Here is a 20,107-nt window from a genome sequence, read left to right on the forward strand (position 1 = left end):
TTATCCTTTTAATATGCTATTGAATTTGTTTTGCTAGTATTTTGTTAAGAACTTCTATGTCTGTATTCATCAGGGATATTGGCCTGTAGTGGTTTTTTTTTTTTCCCTTGTGGTATCCTTATCTAACTGGCATCAAGGTAACCCTAGCTCCATTAAATGAATTTGGGAATGTTCCCTCCTCTTAAATATTTTGGATGAGTTTAAGAGGGATTGGCATTAACTCTTCCTTAAATATTTGTAGAATTTATCTGTAATTCATCTGGTTCAAGCTTTCCTTTGCTGGGAATTTTTTTTTTCTGGGAATTTTTTGATTACTGATCCAATCTCCTTAATCATTATTGGTCTTGGTAGGTTCCCTATTTCTAGAAATCCATGGATTTATCTTACGTTGTCCAATTTGTTGTCATATACTTATTCATAGTAGCCTCTCATAATCTTTTGTATTTTTGTGGTATCACTATAATGTCTCCTCTTTCTTTTCTAAAAATATGGAGTGCTTCAGGAATTTGCATGTCATCCTTGTGCAAGAGCCATGCTAATATTCTCTGTATTGCTCCAATTTTAGTATAGGTGCTGCCAAAATGACCGCAAGCAAAATTATTGTTTAATGGGTGTAGAGTTTGAGTTTTGCTAGATAAAAAGGGTTCTGGAGGTGGGTGATAGTGATGGTGGAATAACAATATGAATATACTTCATACTACTGACTGTACTTTTTAAATGGTTAAGATAGTAAACCTTATGTTCTATATATTTTACCACAATAAAAAAAATTAGGAAAAAAGAGACCCTTGGAGGTTAAGAAAAGGGAAATCTTGTTCAGGGAACTAGTCAATCTGGTTGGAGCAGAGGCATCATTAGGGATAGAAAAGGGAAAGGGGAATTTTAAAAGATGCATTTGGGATCATAAAAGAGCTCAGCACAAAAAGCTAAAAACTTACTTCAAATTTAATAGACAAAAGGTTTTGAGGACAGAAGTCACATGATCTGAATTTTCCTTAAGATAATAGGCCATTAGGGTATAGAATGTACTAGAATGATAAGAGACTAAATACAGGGAATCATTAGAAAGCTGTTGCAATAGCTCAGATTAAAGGAAACAAGGATTGACCTAGGGCACTACCAGACAGTATGGAAAAATGGAAATACTGGCTGGAATGCTTGTTAATGTTTTCTTTATTCTCTCTCTCTTTTTTTTTTAAGATTTCATTTACTCATCTGAGAGAGAAACAGAGAGAGACAGAACACACACGAGCAGGGTGGAGAGGAATAGGGAGAAACAGACACCCTATGAGCAGGGAGCTTGGGGCTCAATTCCAGGACTCTGGGATCAGGACTTGAGCGGAAGGCAGACAGATGCTTAACCATCTGAGCCACCCAGGTGCCCCTGATTTCTTTATTCTTTATCAGGTTACCAGTAGTTGTCCCAGTAAGTAATTTAAAAGGCAATCTTCAAAAGTGAGACCCTACTACATGTAACATGTAGCCATATTTATTCTCTCTTGGCACAATCTTTAAATAATAGATGGTTAATAGGAGGTCGGTTATTGAAGAAGAGCTGAGAAGTGTAAAATAACAGTTTAATGAATGGAAATTTAGCGCTATCTGCTGGCAATAGTAGTAAAAGCTTTCTTTGAGTATCAAACCGAGACCATTAGATAGATCTACAAATTGGTACAATTAATATAAGCAAAACCATACCAATTATCAACAAAAACATATCCTTGAAAAAGACCAAGAAGGATGAGAAACCACATCTAAAAAATTATTTTAATGCATTATATATAAAGAATGAGTATTTGACAATTCTTCTCTCTCGTTTGCTTCAATTAATGTCTGAAATACCTAGGTATTAAACACAATACATCATATCACTTGAAACTTTTAGCCGAAGTCTTTTCAGATCACCACAACTGGTAGAATAAGTACATTAAATAGAATTCTGGTGTTTGGGATTTTTTAAACAGTCCTGATAACATATTTCCCTTCTGTCTCTATTAATCTTGAAAGCCCATCATATATCCAAATATATGCACATTTAAACTATATCTTTCAGACTGTTTGCTATATCCAATAAAGACTACAAAATGCTTTGTTAGAACACACACCCTAATATCTTTAAAAAAAAAAAAAAAGGAACACCTGGGTGGCTCAGGTTTAGTGCCTGCCTTCAGCCCAGGGTGTGATCCCAGGATCCTGGGATCAAGTCCCACATCGGACTTCCTGCGTGGAGCCTGCTTCTCCCTCTGCCTGTGTCTCTGCCTCTCTCCCTGTGTCTCTCATTAATAAATAAATACGATCTTAAAAATAAAGTCTAGCTCTGGCTTAAACCACTTCCGCAGTTCTGCTACATCAACAATCACTTTAAGCTCTTAGGACTTCATACACATTAACCTCATTTAGCTATCTTATTGACGTAAAAAGGAAAATTTTAAATCCTAAACTAACACGTGGCTCTATTTTGCCATTTTCTCACACAGTTTCCAAATTATGGAAACACAGGACAATTTTCTGTTCACTGGTAAGAAGTCAGAAAACTAAAGTTTGATTGTTTAGTCACCTTTAGTCATCTTTGACTCACCACTACCCCTGTATCCCTAAGCAAGTTATGCTATTCTCTCTCCAGGTTCCTTTTCTCAATGGAAATATATTCACATTGAATTTGATGATTTCTGTGTCACCTTCTTGGACTGATTTCTGTGATTTCACAACTCTTATTCACTTTCCTAATAAATGTATCCACAGAAGATGAAAAATAATAAAATGGTCTTGAAGTTAGAGTTGACAGTGGATCTTACACAGTGATCTTCTACAAAGTCCTTCCAGATAAAGTAAGTTCACGTTCATGATTGAATTGTCCACCACCTATTTCCTTACCTTTTAGGATTATTACAAGGGATCCAGTTCACTCCAGGGTCTGGGATATCCTCCAAGTATGGGTAGATAGTTTCCCTGCTAAAGTTCCAGCCATAAATACCATCTTCTGGAGTCACAATAATATGTGCACCCTGTTAAAAATGTAGCTCAATTAAAGTATTTCTCAGGTAAGAAAACAATCCAAGAGAGGGTCTGTAAAGGAACCTGAAAAACTGAATGGATTAGCAACAGCCATCCAGGCCTTTTCTTTCTTTCGATCTTAATTTTTTGTGTTCTGTATTTTTGTAATTTTTTTTTCACAATTGCATAGTCTAATCCCACCACCACCTTTTCTCTATAACATTTTCATTCTTTCATAAACATCAATAGCTTATTGAAAGGTTTGCTATCCACTGCGGTTGTTAAGCATAAAACCAATTCTCAAAATCGCTCCCCCCCCCCCCCCACACTTCAGTCAGGTGTTGTATTACAGGATTGATTTATACTCAAATTCTCCATTTTACTTCCTCCTCTGCTCCAACCTTCCCTGCTCTCCAAATCACTCTGTAAAAGTGATTCTGGCTTCTCAGAAGGAGAGCACTCAGACACGGATTCCCAAAAGGGTGCCAAGCCCAGAGGTACACCATGAGCTCACTGGGGTCCCTTCAGATGGGAGAGTCACCCTGATAGCTGCTGCAGCTTTTAAGAAAATAGTTGGACTAAGGATGAAAAAGGACCTCAGAATTCTTCATAGTATTTAAAATGTTTGTATTGTATAAGAATGTATATTGGTAAATAGGAGTTACATGTATGTATTCATGACTCATCACACTTCACCTAATCTCCCTCTATACCTGACCTACAAATATCTTGTTTAAATCATATCCATTCAGGGACGCCTGGGTGGCTCAGTGGTTGAGCATCTGCCTTCAGCTCAGGGCGTGATCCTGGGATCCGGGATTGAGTACCCCATCGGGGTCCCTGCATGGAGCCTGCTTCTCCCTCTACCTGTGTCTCTGCCTCTCTCTCTCTCTCTCTCTCTGTCTCTCATGAATAAATAAATCTTAAAAAAAAAAATCATATCCATTCAAACCAGACCTTTATACTTAACCCTTCATTCAACCCAAGAACTCACTACACATTAACATATGTAGTTTATCTTGTAATTAGAATGAAATATGAAGTACATAATACATATTGTTAAGTAATTTGCAACTTAACTTTATTTTGGTGTTATGAACTAATCCAAAAACCCACACAAGGCTAAGAGCACAAAAGTATACCAAGGCTACTATAGTCACTGCATAGTACCTGGTCCTGATCCACTTATCCTCCACTCTCTACGTATAGTGAAAGAGAGCAGCAGAGCTGTTGAGCATATAGCAAGTTCCTCAAAGATCTCCTGCCCCTTAATGATGATGAAGCTATTATTTTCTTAATTTTATCTCACAATTAGGGAAGTAGAACAGTATCCTTGCTGTAACAATTTTGAGAAGGAGGTAAGAGGTAGGAGTACGACAAAGTTGTTGGCTACCTAACATACATGTTTTCCAAAAGTATAATTGAACTTGACAGGGACCCTGTCTCCTAAGACCCCATCTTTCTCTTGGTGGAATCCAGAGTGCTTGAGAGAAGGTACCTGGTTTGCTGCTGAAGTGATTGCTGCCTCCAACAGGTCCAGATTTTGGTTCATTAATGCCAATGCCTCTTCATGGGACACTGGTACTAGGGTGGCATTAGGCAATTTCACTGCATGCTCATAAACAGCTGCAATAAATGTATCCCGGGAGCTGACTTTTAAGACACAGAGAACCAAAACTGCCACATAAACCAGTAACTGAGAGGTAATCATGCTGAAGTCAGATGACTGCTGATAAAGAGAGCAAGTCTTGATATGTAGAGAGAGAAAACACAATTAATCATGTGATTCCCAAGAGTTAGTACCTTAAAATAAATTATCAAATCTACTCAAAGCAAGCCTTATGGTTTTGCACTATAGACATAGATGTAAACAAATCTTATATAACAAAGGACCCTTATTGCAGGGATTTATGAGGATCTAAAAAGGAAATGTATGTTTTAGTATGCTAGGGTTGTCATCCCAAAGTACCCCAAACTGGGCAGTTTAAACAACAGAAATTTATTATCTCACAGTTCTCGAGGCAAGAAGTTTCAGAGGAAAGTGTCGGCGAAGTCGTTCCTCCTGAGGGACTGCAAGGGAAGGATCTTTTCAAGCCCCTCTCTCTGCATAGATCTCTGTCTTCTCCCTGTGTCTGCACATGGTGTTCTCACTGTGTGCATATCTGAGTCCAAATTCCCCCTTCTTACAAGGACACCAGTCATTGGATTTACTGCCTATCTTCCTCCAGAATGACCTCATTTTAACTTCTATCTGAAACAATCTTATTTCCAAGTGAGGTCACATTCTAAAGGTACAGGTAGTTGGAACCAGAATAGGTATGATCATATTAACTGTCATTAACTAATTGCCAAGACACTCTGTGTGGACAAGCTTAAGAGTTAAAATCTTAGGGAGGTCCTAGTGTCAGGCCCTCAGACTTTTGTGAGATTTCCCTCTAGGAACCCCACCAGATCCTCTGGGAGAACAATGGAGACAAAAATCCCTCTGCCTCATACTTCCTACAGTGGGAAGAAAAATATTCCCAACTTTGAAATAAGCCCAGAGCATTTTGTTCTCCTCAGCCAAAGGCTGTCCTCAAGGGAAACCATTTACCAAAGCATAATTAGCCTGGGCAAAGGGAAAACTGCAACTGTAGTCCTCCAAGCCTTCCTGTTTCAACTTAGGGGAAAAGAAAAAAGTTGAGAAACCCTAGCAAAGGTTACAGCACAGGGGCCCAGGCTCAAGACAAGATAGAAACTTAATCACTGGACTTGATAACCCTTCTCCTGTCCTCACATGTTACCATCTCATCAGTCTGTAATTGTGGCCTACTTAGCATGTACTAGTCAAGAGAAGGTCTTCAGATGAACATCTGCAAGATTTGAGGTAGAATGCCATTGGTTGAAACTGCGACTGGATGGGGACCAACCGCTTCCACTCTGGTGCCTGAGCTGCGTCCTCTGATTACTACTGTCACTACATTAGCTTTGCTAAGCCACCAACTGAGTGCCAAGCTACCCAAATGTAGCCTTTCTGCTCATACAAAGGAGAAAACATGGGGAAATTGTCTCTGGGGGGAAGAAACAATTTACTTCTACCCTTTCAACATCTTCCGGCTGGTATGGAGATTAAATTGACATGAGACATACTAACAGGAGAAAAAAATAAAGTTTTATTGAGTGTGCATGGAAGCCCAAAAATGAAATTGAGACCTAAAGAAACAACCAAAGCAGGCATTTTCAGACAACAACAAGGTTCGGACTACTTTTTAGGTAAAGAGACAATAAATCTGGGACGAAATTGACAAGACAAAGGGACAGGGCCATCCAGGTGCCCCAGCTTATGTATTTTCAAAGTTAAGCCTGTGGTTCAATTAATCATGCAATAAATAAGAGGTATTTTTATGAAAACAAAAGAAAAGCAATGGTTAAGATTAGGTAAATTATAAAACTGGTTTCTGAGTTCTGAGAGTAGCTAGTTTAGAAGATTTCTAGTTATCAGGCTGAAAGCATCTTCAAATAGGGTGAGGGCAGGCAGTGGCAATCCGGCAGACTCTTTTGGTTTGTAGGTCAAGTGTGTCTGGTGACCTGAGTGACGACAGGCACGAAGATGATCTATATATGAGTTGTTATGGTGATTTCTCTCAACTTTACATAAAGCTGTGTATATTTAGTTTGCAGAGCTCCAAGAAAAGAGGAATTTTTACTTATGAAGTGATTCCATGTCAAAATTACAGGAAAAAATTGGAAATGTTAATTAGGAGTTGTGACCAGACATTGAAGGAAACTAGAAAAAAACAGGATCTAGTCTCATCAGATCTAGAATCTGATACCCATAAAGGTATGTTACTTAAATATAATTTTTCTCTTTATAAACACTCTCATTTTATTACCAAAGGTAGCCAGATTAAGATTGATTCATTTATAAAATAAATATGGCGGGGGTGGGGGGGAGCAACCTTGGCCTGATTATATATAGAAGTTCAGCAAGAATAGCAATTGATCATTTTAGACTCTTAAATCTGCTTTGTTGGAACTTTTTATAAGGAATCTCTACATTGAACTTTTAACAGCCTCTTGAGGCCAGAAGCCAAGCAAATATTTGCCACCAGACTGCATGTAATACTTATATATTTGGGTTAGTTCCTCTCTTGTTGAGGTCTGCAAAACATTCTGAGGTTCCTGCACCTGCCAAGAAGTGGCATTCTTTACCTGGAGTGTTTAGTATTACTTATTTGACAATACTTCCCATGTAACAAGTCCAATTAGTTTAATGTCTCTGTTTCATGATGAGAAACAAAATCATTGAAATGTTAGACTGTAGTCAAAAGATGTTATTTTAGAATTTGATTTTGGGGGGCACTTGGCTGGCTCTGTCAGACTGACTCTTGATCTTGAGGTGCTGAATTCAAGCCCCGTGTTGGGTATAGAGATTACTTAAACATAAAATCTTAAAATAATAATAATAATTTGATTTTAGGAAATTTGTCAAAATATATCAAAAGCTTCAAGCATTTAATTAAAGAAGGATCACAGATCATTATAAAACTATGTAATGATTTAGACAAAGTGACAAAAGATTTTAAAGGTAAATAGAGAAGGTTACATAATTGTAAACAAATCTTAGCTCTTTTAATATTAAGGACTATCTTCTTGAATGAGCAAAGATTTGATGAAAACAGAGCATAAAATCTTTTTCTAGGTAGATTACATAAGAAAATTTTGTTTTTAATTTCTAATAAAAAGCAAACCAATCATCTAAGAAAGCTTTTTTAACATAGAAAAATCAAATTCTAATTTTCCAACAATATTCTTTTGATATTAAAACTAACTTAAATATACTTAGCCTAACCTTAGCTATATATAAAATTTTTTTTCAAAGGAGTTTTTTTCATAAATCATGTTGTAATATTTATTTTTTATTTTTTACCCTTGGTTTTTAAGTTTTCCCTTTCTAAATAACTAGATTCACTTCAGGAAGAATTATTTTTGCCCTCAACAAAAATGTATTGCCATTCGTCATACTGTTTCTTACCAAAAACATATATCTCACAGGGTTGTTTCCCTTATAAGTTTTAGCAGCTTTAGTCAAATATGTTAATTACAACTTTTAATCCTTAGAAACTTTAATTTCTAGTGAAAACTAAGTAGTAAGCAACAGTGAATTGTCTGTTTTCCCAGCATTTTTTAGATTGGCAAATTTATGACTATATTTCATAATTTCTAGAAACGTGTGTTTCTTCATAGTACAATCTTTTATTAAGAAAGAACAGAACATCTTTACTAGCAGACCCAAATTTTTAGTTTCTCTAGAGTAACAAGGAAACCACAAGTAGATAAAAGTATGTTCAGCATTTAATGTTTATTATTTCATGTTATTTGAAAATGACCTAGATATTCAGTGAACTTAACCTTATCACTTATCACTTAGCAAAACTTCAAGGTTTCAAGTTGCCAAAAAGATTTGGGGAAACTATTTTAAGCGTTTACCTAAAAATCTTTTTAAAATTATATCTATTCAATTTACTTCTTAACAATTATGCTTAGATTACCAAAAACTATATGAGACAGCAAAGTCAGTTATCCTCCCAAGCTAATTATATATTTTTTAAAAACAGAGATAGTATCAGCTTGACTTTTAAAGATGTGCCTATTTTAATGAAACCAACCACCTTAAATTCACTTAAACACTGAATATTTTCCCAGATCATGGGAACTTGAAAATAAGCGCTCACTTTTAAACCAATTAAACATAAACAGGGCTCTTTTACAAATTAATTTTAGTAATACCATCCAGATGTATAAAAATATCTCACACTTACAACATATATATTGTTAAAAAAGAAAACCACAGGCCCAATATGGCATTACTTTGGTTAAGACTCCAAGCCAATAAACCAAGACTTAGTACCTAAACTAACTGCTGTTTCAACTCCCCAAGAATGTAACCTTTAATCTGGCAACACAAAAAGTATTGGAATTTCCTGGTCAACACAAAAAGTTTATTGATAGACCCCTTCCATTTCCCTTAGAAGGGCAAACTGCCTACAACAATGGATTCCTTGCTAATAACTGTCTTTTTCCACTCCATCTCTACCTTTAAAAACAGTTCCTCTTCTGTAGCCCTTTGGGAGTTCCTTTCTAATTGATGGAGGAGATGCTGCCCAATTCATAAATTGATTAATAAAGCCAATTAGATCTTTAAAATTTACTCTGTTGGATTTTTGTTATTTAACAATGTGAATATACATACAAACATACTCACAGATGTAAACAAAGATCTTACAGCTTTTGTTTTGTGGAGAGAACATTATAGGCCTGATTTTTATAGACCTTTTCTTCCTCTCTTTTTTCCTTCTGGTGAAAAACGTTTTTTTGAAGTTTGTATTTCAAAGAATGGCCCTTAGGTCCTAGGGAAGAGGGGGGAGAAAATTGATACCACAAAGGCACAAAGAAAGTACCCAAGTTTTCTCCAATTTGTACTTTTGGGACATATTGTCCTCTTAGCAGAGATACTAGAGCCTGGGCATAAAAGTCCTTTTAGCAACTTATATCTTTTTTTTTTTTTTTTTTTAAGTAAGTTCCCTGCCCTGTGTGGAGCCCATCTCAGGGCTTGGACTCACAACCCTGAGATCCAGACCTGAGCTGAGATCAAGAGGCCAAAGCTGACCCTGAGATCCAGACCTAAGCTGAGGATCAAGAGTCTGGAAGCTAGCTAAAAGCAATTTATATTTTTAAAAGGCCTCTTCCCCTCCCTTTTTTTCTTCAGTCTCAAGCAATTGTGGATTGTGTTTACATGTCAAAGACATGATAAAACTTATAACTCTAAAGGACAGAGAAAGCATGCAAGTTGTTTTTTGTTTTTTGTTTTAAGAAATTTGGGATAATTGCTATTTTAAAAAATATTTATTTTCTTAGGTACAGAACAATTTTGTTCCAATATCCTGATCTTTTATGTCTATAAAGCATTGAGAGGAATAGGCAAGATTTTGAGATCAGTAAAAATAGGTGGGTTTTGACTTGTTTTTAGAGTTGCATTTCTAGTTGTATAGAAATTTGTAACACAAAGACAATTGTCTTTAATTCCCCCAAAGATTTGGATTGTAGCCTGAATATCAAGGGATTGACCTGCCTTTTTTACTAATATATATATATATATATATATATATATATATATATATATATATATATCAGGGAGATGTTTAACTAAAATGGAGATCAAAAGTTTTATGCCTTCATAAACTCTGTATAAAGCATTTTAGTAAAAGTTTTTTTCTAAGTACGTAATTTAACCTTGGGCTTTTTATTATTATTAGGCCCTGAGAATCATCCTTCCACTGATTAATTGCAGGAGGGCTTAGGAGAAATTTTGGTTATCTGTTTCCTCTGTGAAGGGGGGCTGGGCTCCAGGGGGCCTTCTGGTTTGCCTAATAATCATAATATAATCAGGAGCTGAAAGAAACCTTCCTTAGGAGCCAGTCAAGTTCTCTGTGATTGGGGTTTCGAATAGCCATTAACATTTCTAAATCCTCTAAATTTGGTAGGATCTTTTGAAAGTGGAGGAAAGGGGGCTTTATAATTTAAAAGATCTGTTGCTGTTCAAGAGACATGATGAATTCTGTGTGTGTGTGTGTGTGTGTGTGTGTGTGTGTGTGTGTGTGTGTGTTGGGGGGCGTGCGGGGAGGTGGGTGGGGAGATGCACAGTTCTAAGATCCATCTGCCAAGGTCATTGCATAGAAATGCCTAAAGCTGGCAGAGCCGGATTACAGCAAAGCAAGCCCTACTCCCTGTCCCAGGTACTTCTGCTAAATTTACTTCTTGGCTTCCAGCATTTAGAAGAATAGCCTGTATACTTTGAGCTTGAGATTAAGCTGGACTGCTGTCTAAAATAAATCTTATAAGGAAAGGCAAGTTAAAACTGACAGATCGGGTCAGATTTTAAGAAGGGAAATTTGCAATGGATATAGACATTAATTTTTGCCTTAAGTCTAATTTCTGTTCTTTATCTTGTCAAAGGAGTCCTTTTAAAGCTAGCCTTATACTAATAAAACAATTAAAAGCTCACCATAAAGACTTTTTTAATTTAGCCAATTTAAAGGATTCATCTTTCGGCCATTGATCTTACCATTGATCTTACTATTTAATTATCAATTAATAGTGACTCAAACCAATAAACCTTTTTATGCTTTGACCAAAGATACAAGAGGGCATCCCCAGAGGGGGATCTAGTTTGATGAAAACCCCATGATCCAAAAGTCTACTCCCAAGAATAGTCCAAGAAAGCAAAGACCTTCGGGGCCAGGTGGGAAGAATGATGTGGTGTATCAGGTGTCTCCAGTCTCCCATAAAAGGGTGAAGCTTCCAGTCCCAGACCCGCCAACCTGTGACAGTGGGCAGATGCTACTGGAATGGGATTTTTCGAGCACTAACAAGCAATGAAGGTTGAGATGACAAAGGCTCTTACAGTCTAGGAGCTCTTAGGACAAACTCCCCTGAGAGCTGGCACAACTGAACAAAGAAAATGCTGCTTATAAATGGACGTCTCCGATCCCCAGTCTATTCAACTGGCTACCGAAGTGTACCCCAGTAAATGCACCCGAGTAAACATACCCTCCAGATAGCAGAAACCAGAGAGAATATCCTCATTGGTCACAAAGCCAAGTTCCTAGGACATAGAACAAGATAAAAAGAAAAACTTCATCCAGTTTTTACAAGGGACCCACAGCAAAGTATGTCTAAACAGACACTGCCTGCTGAGAAGCATGAACCCAGCACTGTGTGAGGCCCACTTGAACAGCTGAGAGGGCCTATGCCTGCCTTCTGATTTATGGTAATCCCCTTTAAGACAAACAACACAAAAGACACCACAAAGGAAAACAAAAGCCATCTTCTGGGAGGAAATGGATCACTAACCAAACAGTACTCTACCAAATTTTTACCAAGAGTCGCTAAACTAAAGGAATTAGTTCTACAAATATTTTCTCCTGCTAATTTGAGAGAAAGAGAAAAAGAATGTCATCACTCTCCCTCCACCAGACCCCACAGACAGAGATTCCAGGAGGCTGAGAGAGTAAGAAATCTTACCTTCTGCTGGCCGTATGTCAGATCTCCCGAGATCTCGAAACTGCAGACTCTTCAGAGCAAATATCCAGCGGAAGCTGATCCAGCTGGCCACGCACGCCAACTGCAGGGGAGGAACCGCGTCCTCTGCTGTCAAGGATCTCCAGCTCATAGAAGAATGAAAGGGACATGAGACAGATTAATGCGGGGGGGGGGGTAGTTTTATGGCACACACACAGAGGTCCAGTAATGACATGGAGACCTAAAGAAATGACCAAAGGCAGGCAGGTTTTATACTTCTTAGACAAAGAGGCAATAAATCTGTGAAGAATTGACAGGACAAAGAAAACGACTTGGAGAGCTTCAATTAGTAAGGAATTCTGGACAGAATTTGGGCCTGGTAGTAAATCAATAAAAAGTAACAAGGGTTGTTTATACAGCCTTTTTGACGATAAATGTCCCATGCCTGACAAGAAGAATCTCTTTACCTCCTGGTGCAGAGAGGCCACCTTTTCCAGAAGAGATTTATTTCTTGTCTTCTGAAGACAAGAAGTCAGTGTTTTTTTGCACTGGCTGTTTCTTAAGGAACTTTTATTTAAAATAATCAATATGCCAAAGTGGCACAGTTCCGAGTGGCCTGCCCTGGAACCCAACAGAACTGTTCTATGGAAAGGAGCCTTGATTAATACCACCAGACTGCAAGGATGCAGAGGATTGCCTCTCTAGAGGGAGAAGGGGACATCCCACTGCCGGAGTAGGAAAGAAACCCACCGTGTTGGGACATTCACTGATAGCACCCCAGAGGTAGCAGGCCCCAGAAGGAACTCCTCGACAGGGATTTGTGCCCCACCCCCAGGGGAAAGAACCAGAAATAGGGAAGAACAAAGACTAAATAGGGTGGGTGCTGCCTCTTGCACTTCTCTGACCCTAGTACCTAGCAGAGTGCCTGGTACTCAAAAGACCCAAGGCATCACTTAAGGAATTTTGCCTAGGACTGCCACTTGTGGGACCCAGGAAATGTAACAAAAATCCCCTGCCCCTGGACAAGCAGAGCAGGACTGACTCCATTTTGTGCTACACCTGCCACCTCCCCTATGACCCCCACATGACCTGCTTATGGCTTGAGGCGCTGCCCCACCCTAGTCAAGCCGCTGGGCACACCCTCATCGGAAATCGGCTCCTAACAATGTAACCCTGCTTTGTGCCCGCCAAAACTGCGCGCCGATTCTGACCGCAGTACTAGGCCAGCTCAAGTGGGCCCTAGAGGCTAAGGTGTCATTCAATCGGCCACCTGCGTGTGGACCCACATGACTGTGCAACTTTCTGCGCATCCCATGGGCCAGTGGCCCCTAAAAGCTGCTTCGCCTCTTAGTCTCGGGGCCCAAGTCTCTGCTCCGCTGTGTCGGGTGCACTTGGACCCAAGCCCGAGCTTGTAAATAAACCCTCGTGTGTTTGCATCGGAGTCGGCTCCTCGGTGCTTTCTCGGATTCGCAGTCTTGGGCACAACACCACTCACTTGCCAGAGGACTTTGTAGACTTTACTTGCCTTATCTCCTCAGTCATCCAGCTAACCCAGTTGATCCAGTTGATGCTCTCTGATTCAAGGGAAGTCAGTGCCAGAAAACCAATCATGGACTTACAGGGTTGGAATTTCAGTCCCAACCCTGACCTCAGGGGAGGAGACAGGGCCTGGAAATTGAATCAAGAGCCAATGGCTAATAACTTAATCAAGTGTGCCTATATGATGAAGGGGTTGGGAGTACTTCTGAGTTGGCAAACAAGTGGATATCTGGGGAGAGTGGTGCGCTTGGAGAGGGCATGGGGCTCTGGGCCCCTTCCCTTGCCCTGTGCATCCCTTCCATCTGACTGGTCCTGAGTTATATTCTTTTTAATTAAAATGATGTTAAGAAGAAAACTATAGGCCCATGATAACATCACTTAGGGCCCCAAGTCAGTAAAGGGCCCCAAGACTTCGTGCCTCGCCTGTCTGTAATTTCAACACCCCAAGAATTCACCACCAATCAACACAGAAATTCCTGGTCAAGGGCAGCCCGGGTGGCTGAGTGGTTTAGCGCGGCCTTCAGCCCAGGGCAGGATCCTGGAGACCCGTTATCGAGTCCCGCATTGGGCTCCCTGCATGGGGCCTGTTTGTGTCTCTGCCTCTCTCTCTGTCTCTCATGAAAAAATAAATAAAATCTTAAAAAAAAAAAATTCCTGGTCAGTTCTAGAAAACTTACTGGTAGGTAACCATGCCTAAACAATGCATCCTCACTAATAAATTCCTTTTTTCTTTTTTTTTTTAATGCCATATCTCTGCCTTTAAAAACTGTCACCAGCTATGCCCCAGGACCTCACCTTTATTGCTCACCTGCTTGTATTCACCAACCTTTGTCCCACATTCTTCCTTAAGCTCTTCTTTCCACCTTATCTTAACTCAGGCAAATAGAAACCAGAACTACCCCTCAGGCAATAGTGACTGCCCTGGAAAGATCTCCAGCCAGACCAGACCAACAAGACCAGTTAGAACCTAATCCCTGACTCACAGCTACACAGACCCAGACTCAATGGACCACCAACTACCTTTGCTCATTATAATACTAAAATCTCAAGGAGCAGCACAAACCTCATTTACATAACAGGTAATGTATGGATAGGCATGTTTCCTTAAGGCACATGTGCGACCTTATGCCCACTTTTACATCAGATGAACAGGCCTCCTATTCTAAATATTCATTTTAACCCTAAGTAAGGAGAATCCATTCACCTTTTGCTCAGAGAGTCACAGCTTTGGAAGCCATCCCTCATCATCTCCTTATTTGCTGGAAACCTTTCTTTGTGTGACATTTCAACCTGGTGCAGTTTCTAACTCACCAAGGCACAAACCTGCAGTGGTTCACTTAGAAAACCTGTCTCTTACTTGGCTCAGGGGAGCTCCCCTCTGTTTGCTAGATGAGATGCTGCCTGATTTGTGAATCATTTAATAAAGCCAATGAGACCTTCAAGTTCACTTGGGTACTTTTGTTTCGTTTTTAACAGATTTCATGGCAGCATCAGTGTCTGAAGCAAGATTCTGACTGCATTTGGAAACAGGGGGAAACACAAGTGTAGTGCTCTGTGACCACCTAAGTTCACTGTCTTTATGGCTGTTTCTGAAGGCCGTTGGCAAGTCACTCAGTTAAGCTCTGCTCTTTTTTTGCATTCCAGCTCCTGACCTAATTGGCTTTCTAGTCCAGGGTTAACATATCAGTCTACACTAACAGGAGATTCTAAGGGAGCGCCACTCCTTAGCCCTTGGCTCAGTCCACAATTCAATGCTGGAATTTCTTCATTTCCAACCTGTGGTTTGCAGGTTTACCCCTTTCCCCAGTTCTAGTCTGCGTAGTGGATTTTGCTGGTTTGGCCCACACTGGGAATTGCTGGTATTGGGCACAGCCTTCTCTTGGCCAGTCCACAGTGACAACTTGTGGTTACTGCTGTTGCATTGAGATGCCAATGTTTGTCTTGTTTTGAGTAAACAAAGGCTCAGCTAATGGGATTCTTAAAATCAGAAGTCAAGTGTAACCACCTTCTGGCACACTTGCTTTTTCATATCTAAAAACAAAACTATGGTGCCAGGAGCTGTGATGGTCTACAGAAATGGTAAAAATTTTACTAAAAAACACAGAATTATCATGGCCATAATGGAGAATGTTTCAGTTAGAATGCACTTGAAAGCAAGGAATGCACTTGAAAGCAAGGAATGCACTTGAAAGCAAGCAAGCAAGCAAGCACTTGAAAGCAAGGGTTGCCAAGGTAAATGAAATGGGATACCTGTTTTAATTGGCAAGCAGAAGCCTCCAAAAAGCTTCAAAACTCCAAAACATTTTCTTTGAAAGATCCATTGCAAAAAGCTGATGCAAAATTAAATATATATATGAGGTACTTGTAGGGACCAAGGGCAGGCTGCCCTAAAATGCACCACTTTGGCATGAACATTATTTTGACTTAAGAGTGATCAAAACCCAGCAGATCCAAACTCTCCCCCTCCTTCCTCAACTGCCTCCCTCTACTATGAAAACAGGTATTAATGGAAATTTCTCTTTACCTAATAAATCTATATGCATAAAACGGCAAGTGTTGTTTTCCAAGCATCTCAACTTCCTGCTGATGATCCCTCTCGCTGACACGTTGTGTTTTGGCGACAGACAGACAGGCAGGCAGACAGATCCCTCTCCCTTTTGTATCTTCAGGCCCCTCCCCCTCTTCTTAGCTCCCAGAAGCTTCATATAAGTCTTTGGAATTTCATGACCCTGTGGATCCCTGTACGTATGAAATTAAATTGGATTTTCACCTGTTCATCTGTCTCATGTCAATTTCATTCTTGGTCCAGCTAGAAGGACTTGAATAGCAGAAGAAATTCTCCTCCTCAACACACCTTTGTAAATATTAGATTTTAATGCTGGAATATTAAAAGTTGGAATCGATCCTGAGTTCTTCTAGTGTCCTCCAATGGCTGGCTACAACTCTCCAAATTAGCATTGTTAAATTGTTCTCTCACTTTTCTGACTTGGAATCGTTTAAAAACAAAAACTTCCCTTTCTCCTGAAGCTCTACAAACTGAATATAAACAATTTGATATAAGTTTCGGAGAAATCACAGCAGCTCAGGTGTAAACCGTCTTTGTGCCTCTTGCTCTGTGGGTCACTCCGTAAGGTAGCTGTTGGGCCGGTGGGATCAAGGGGGATCAGCAGGCACCAACAAAATGGTGGCGGACCCCCCACCTTGTTGCCCCCACCTCAGAACTTTCCCATCACCAGCAGACCTCCCGAGGACGGGTCATCAGGGGGAGCCTGGACCTAGGCAGGAAACCTGAACGGTACTTTACCCAGACCCCGTAGAAGGGCATGGGCAGTTATTGCCCCCAGGCCAATTTCACCAGTAATAAGCCTAATACCTGTCACCCCATACAGACACCCAAGCCCTTACTCCTCCCCTCTTTAAAAGCCCGTTTGCCCTCCCCTGCGCCCGCGACTTGCCCACTCTCTCCCTCCCCTGCGGGCCGCAGAACCTCTCCGGAGAGCGCGTCCCATTAAAAATCTGTTTCGACCAACTTTTGCCTGGTCTATTTCATTTCACTACCGATCACATTACACCTGACAATAGCCTGACATATAGAAATCTTCTCTACTGGCTACCCTCAAAACTCGAAAATCGGTTTATAATTTGACCTAATCATTAACATTGCTTTTCTTCTGTTTCCATAAAAATGTCTCTTATTTACTACCTGATTGCTTGAACCATAGGCCTACCCTTGAGAACACACCTGCGTCACTGCCTCTAGAAATGAGTTTAACTAAACTGACCGATTGTGAGGACTAAGAGACTGGTACAAGATCAAACAATCTACCAACTCAATTTTAGTGTGTGAAACTTCAGAGAAGCTTCAGAGGAAGGAACTGTAGGGGCAAAAGGCTGGCTGCCCCAGGATGGGCCACTTGGCAGGAAGGTTAGTTTGAGTTAAAAAAGTAATCAAGTCAGCAGATTCAGTAACAGCTAGAGGATCTGCTCCAGGAAGAGAGCTATCACCATAGATAACTAGGACTTTGTCAAGACTTGAACAAGGTGTGGCAGACAGAGAGGAATCTCACAAGACCTGTTTGATCAAAGTCCCCCTGGGCCCCTTCTCACCCCCTCCCAGGGGCCTAGTAAACATTTGTTTACTTTTTTCTGTGAATTACATTCCTTTTCCTTTGAAGTCCCAGATCCCTTACCCTCCTCTTCTTACTCAGAATGACAGATGTACCTCATTTTTGCCTGCCTTTGGAATTTCCATATGCATGTGAATTCCCCATATGTATGAAATTAAATTTGATTTCTCCTTAACTTCTCAGATCAATTTGATTCCCAATCCGCCTAGATGGGCCTTGAAAGGGACAGGGAAGTCTTGCTCCCCAACATACCTACAACAAAAGATTATTAGATTGATGTAGCTCCTACAATTCATCTCTAATTTCCTTTGAGTACTCGTTCTACTAATTGTCTATCTGAATTGTTCTTCCACTCTGGAAAGGCTACATCATTGTAAGCAAAAGTCTGCTAAGTTAATGGTTTTACAGACACTCCCGTATCTACCTTCAAAGAAAGGCACCCAGAGAGGGCCCCCTCCCAGAGTTGCAAGTGAGGAGTTATCTGGTAAACTGCTACATTATTCCCTTAAATAGCTAAGGGAAAACTCTGGTGGATACCAGAGCTTGTGTATGGGATCCTGGATAAACTGTCAAAAGCCAGTGAAGAATGAAAATTCTTACCAGAATCAGTTCTTCTGAACCTCTGTCTGTGGTGCTCTGTCTGGAAAGGAAAATATAATCTCACTGTTGTCCCTTCATTTCCAAATTCAAACCCATTGTGGATTGTTTTTTTCTCTCCTAGGTATAGCAACTGCCTTTTTGCTTGTCTTGTTTTGGATAACTAGGCTTGGCTTTCAGCCTGCCTGGTATATGCAAATTGTTTCTTTTAGCTGCCTAGGGGAGTGACTTTAGATTTGTGGAATACAGTGTCCTTTGGACCCTCTCTGGCGACCTGTCAGACATCCAAGGGGTTACACAACGCCGCCAAAAATACTTAAAACTATGTACCCATGCAGCATTATTTACAATAGCCAAATTATGGAAGTAACCTGTGTCTGTCAATAGATGAGTTGACTAAAAAGTAATATATGTATATATACAATAAATGTCGCTCGCCCATAAAAACGAATGTAATCTTGACATTTGCAGCAAATGGATAAATCTAGAGAGTATAATGCTAAGTGAAATAAGCCAGTCAGAGAAAGACAAATACAATGTGATTTCACTCATGTGGAATTTAAGAAACAAAACAAATGAACAAAGAAAAAAAGAGACAAAAAAACCCCACTCTTAAATATAGAGTATAAACTGATGGTTATCAGAGGGGAGGTGGGTGGGAGGATGGGTGAAATAGGTGAAAGGGATTAAGAGCACACTTATATCATGATAAGCACCAAGCAACTATAGAATTCTTGAATCACCATACTGCATACCGGAAACTAATATGACATTGTATGCTAATTATACTGGAATTAAAAAAACAACAAAACTATGTACCCAGAGGGAAAGCAACAAATTGAGGATAATGTAGTAGGATAGGTGAATGAACATATGATGTCATTTAAGTTATTGTCCAATTCTTTGAGGAATTAAAAACACTCTCCTTATTTTACAAAACAAAAATCAGTATACTGGTAATTCAATATTTACCTATTCTTTTACCAAATGAACTTCCGTTGTTTATCTGAAAAGCCCTGTAAATTATTGGCCTTAGAAAATCAAAGTCCTTCTTGGAAGAACTTAACTTTTTTTTCTTCCCCTTAAAGTTACACACTTTATCATGCCTCTGCGGTGTAAACACAGCTCACAATTACCGGAGACTGAAGGGGGAGAAAGAGAAGTGTTTTTAAAATAAACTGCTAAAAAAAATAAAATTAAATAAATAAATAAAATAAAATAAAATAAACTGCTAAAGGGCTCATGCCCAGACTCTAGCACAGCTTTCAACTCTACGGACAAGTTCAAATCTTAAAAATCTTCACAAGTATTGGTAACTACACAGTCTTCGCACACATGTGTTTGTGGGTATGTTATAAATACCGTTGGATGGCATCGCTAAAATTAATTTCCAAAAGAGCCCTAGTTAGGTGGTTTGAAGACAAGTGCAAATAAGGATTGATCATTCTAAACCTATCAAAAAGATAGAAACTAACCAAAATCTCTTTTTCAAGTTCATGTCCACATGAGAGCTTGTTTAACATTGTTGGTTTGATTAAAATAGACGTGTCTTTAGAGATATCAGCAACAAAATTAAGACTTGTAGGCTACTGGGGTTTACTTAAAGTCAGATAGGTCAATGTTATCTCTGTTGCAGAATATTTAAAAGAAAGTAGCTTGCAAGAATGAGTGACTTTTTTTAATAATAAATTTATTTTTTATTGGTGTTTAATTTGCCAGCATACAGAATAACACCCAGTGCTCATCCCGTCAAGTGCCCCCCTCAGTGCCCGCCACCCAGTCACCACCAC

General features: G+C 39.6%; 1 protein-coding gene and 1 non-coding gene across 6 annotated transcripts in view; both read right to left on the minus strand.

The window, feature by feature from the left end:
* Positions 1-18,478, minus strand: part of VNN1 (vanin 1) — a 36,393-nt gene extending 17,915 nt beyond the window's left edge. The window contains exons 1-6 of one of the 5 annotated variants that reach the window (XM_055324671.1): positions 18,321-18,478; positions 12,058-12,200; positions 11,584-11,638; positions 9,260-9,383; positions 4,493-4,741; positions 2,875-3,005 (exon numbers count right to left, since the gene is read on the minus strand). In XM_055324671.1, the coding sequence (XP_055180646.1) occupies positions 2,875-3,005; positions 4,493-4,705 (344 nt within the window). In that variant the 5' untranslated portion in view covers positions 4,706-4,741; positions 9,260-9,383; positions 11,584-11,638; positions 12,058-12,200; positions 18,321-18,478. Of the gene's footprint in view, positions 1-2,874; positions 3,006-4,492; positions 4,742-9,238; positions 9,384-11,583; positions 11,639-12,057; positions 12,201-18,320 lie in introns of all 5 variants that reach the window. The other 4 variants (XM_055324669.1, XM_055324672.1, XM_055324668.1 and 1 more) reach the window with 4 other exon arrangements.
* LOC129509304 (U6 spliceosomal RNA) lies at positions 483-586 on the minus strand. Its single transcript, XR_008664328.1, has one exon. It is a non-coding gene; the product is annotated as a U6 spliceosomal RNA (small nuclear RNA).
* Positions 18,479-20,107: the final 1,629 nt, after the last annotated feature.

This window comes from Nyctereutes procyonoides, unplaced genomic scaffold, assembly GCF_905146905.1.
Source record: "Nyctereutes procyonoides isolate TBG_1078 unplaced genomic scaffold, NYPRO_anot_genome, whole genome shotgun sequence".
In the NCBI taxonomy this organism is placed as follows: domain Eukaryota; kingdom Metazoa; phylum Chordata; class Mammalia; order Carnivora; family Canidae; genus Nyctereutes; species Nyctereutes procyonoides.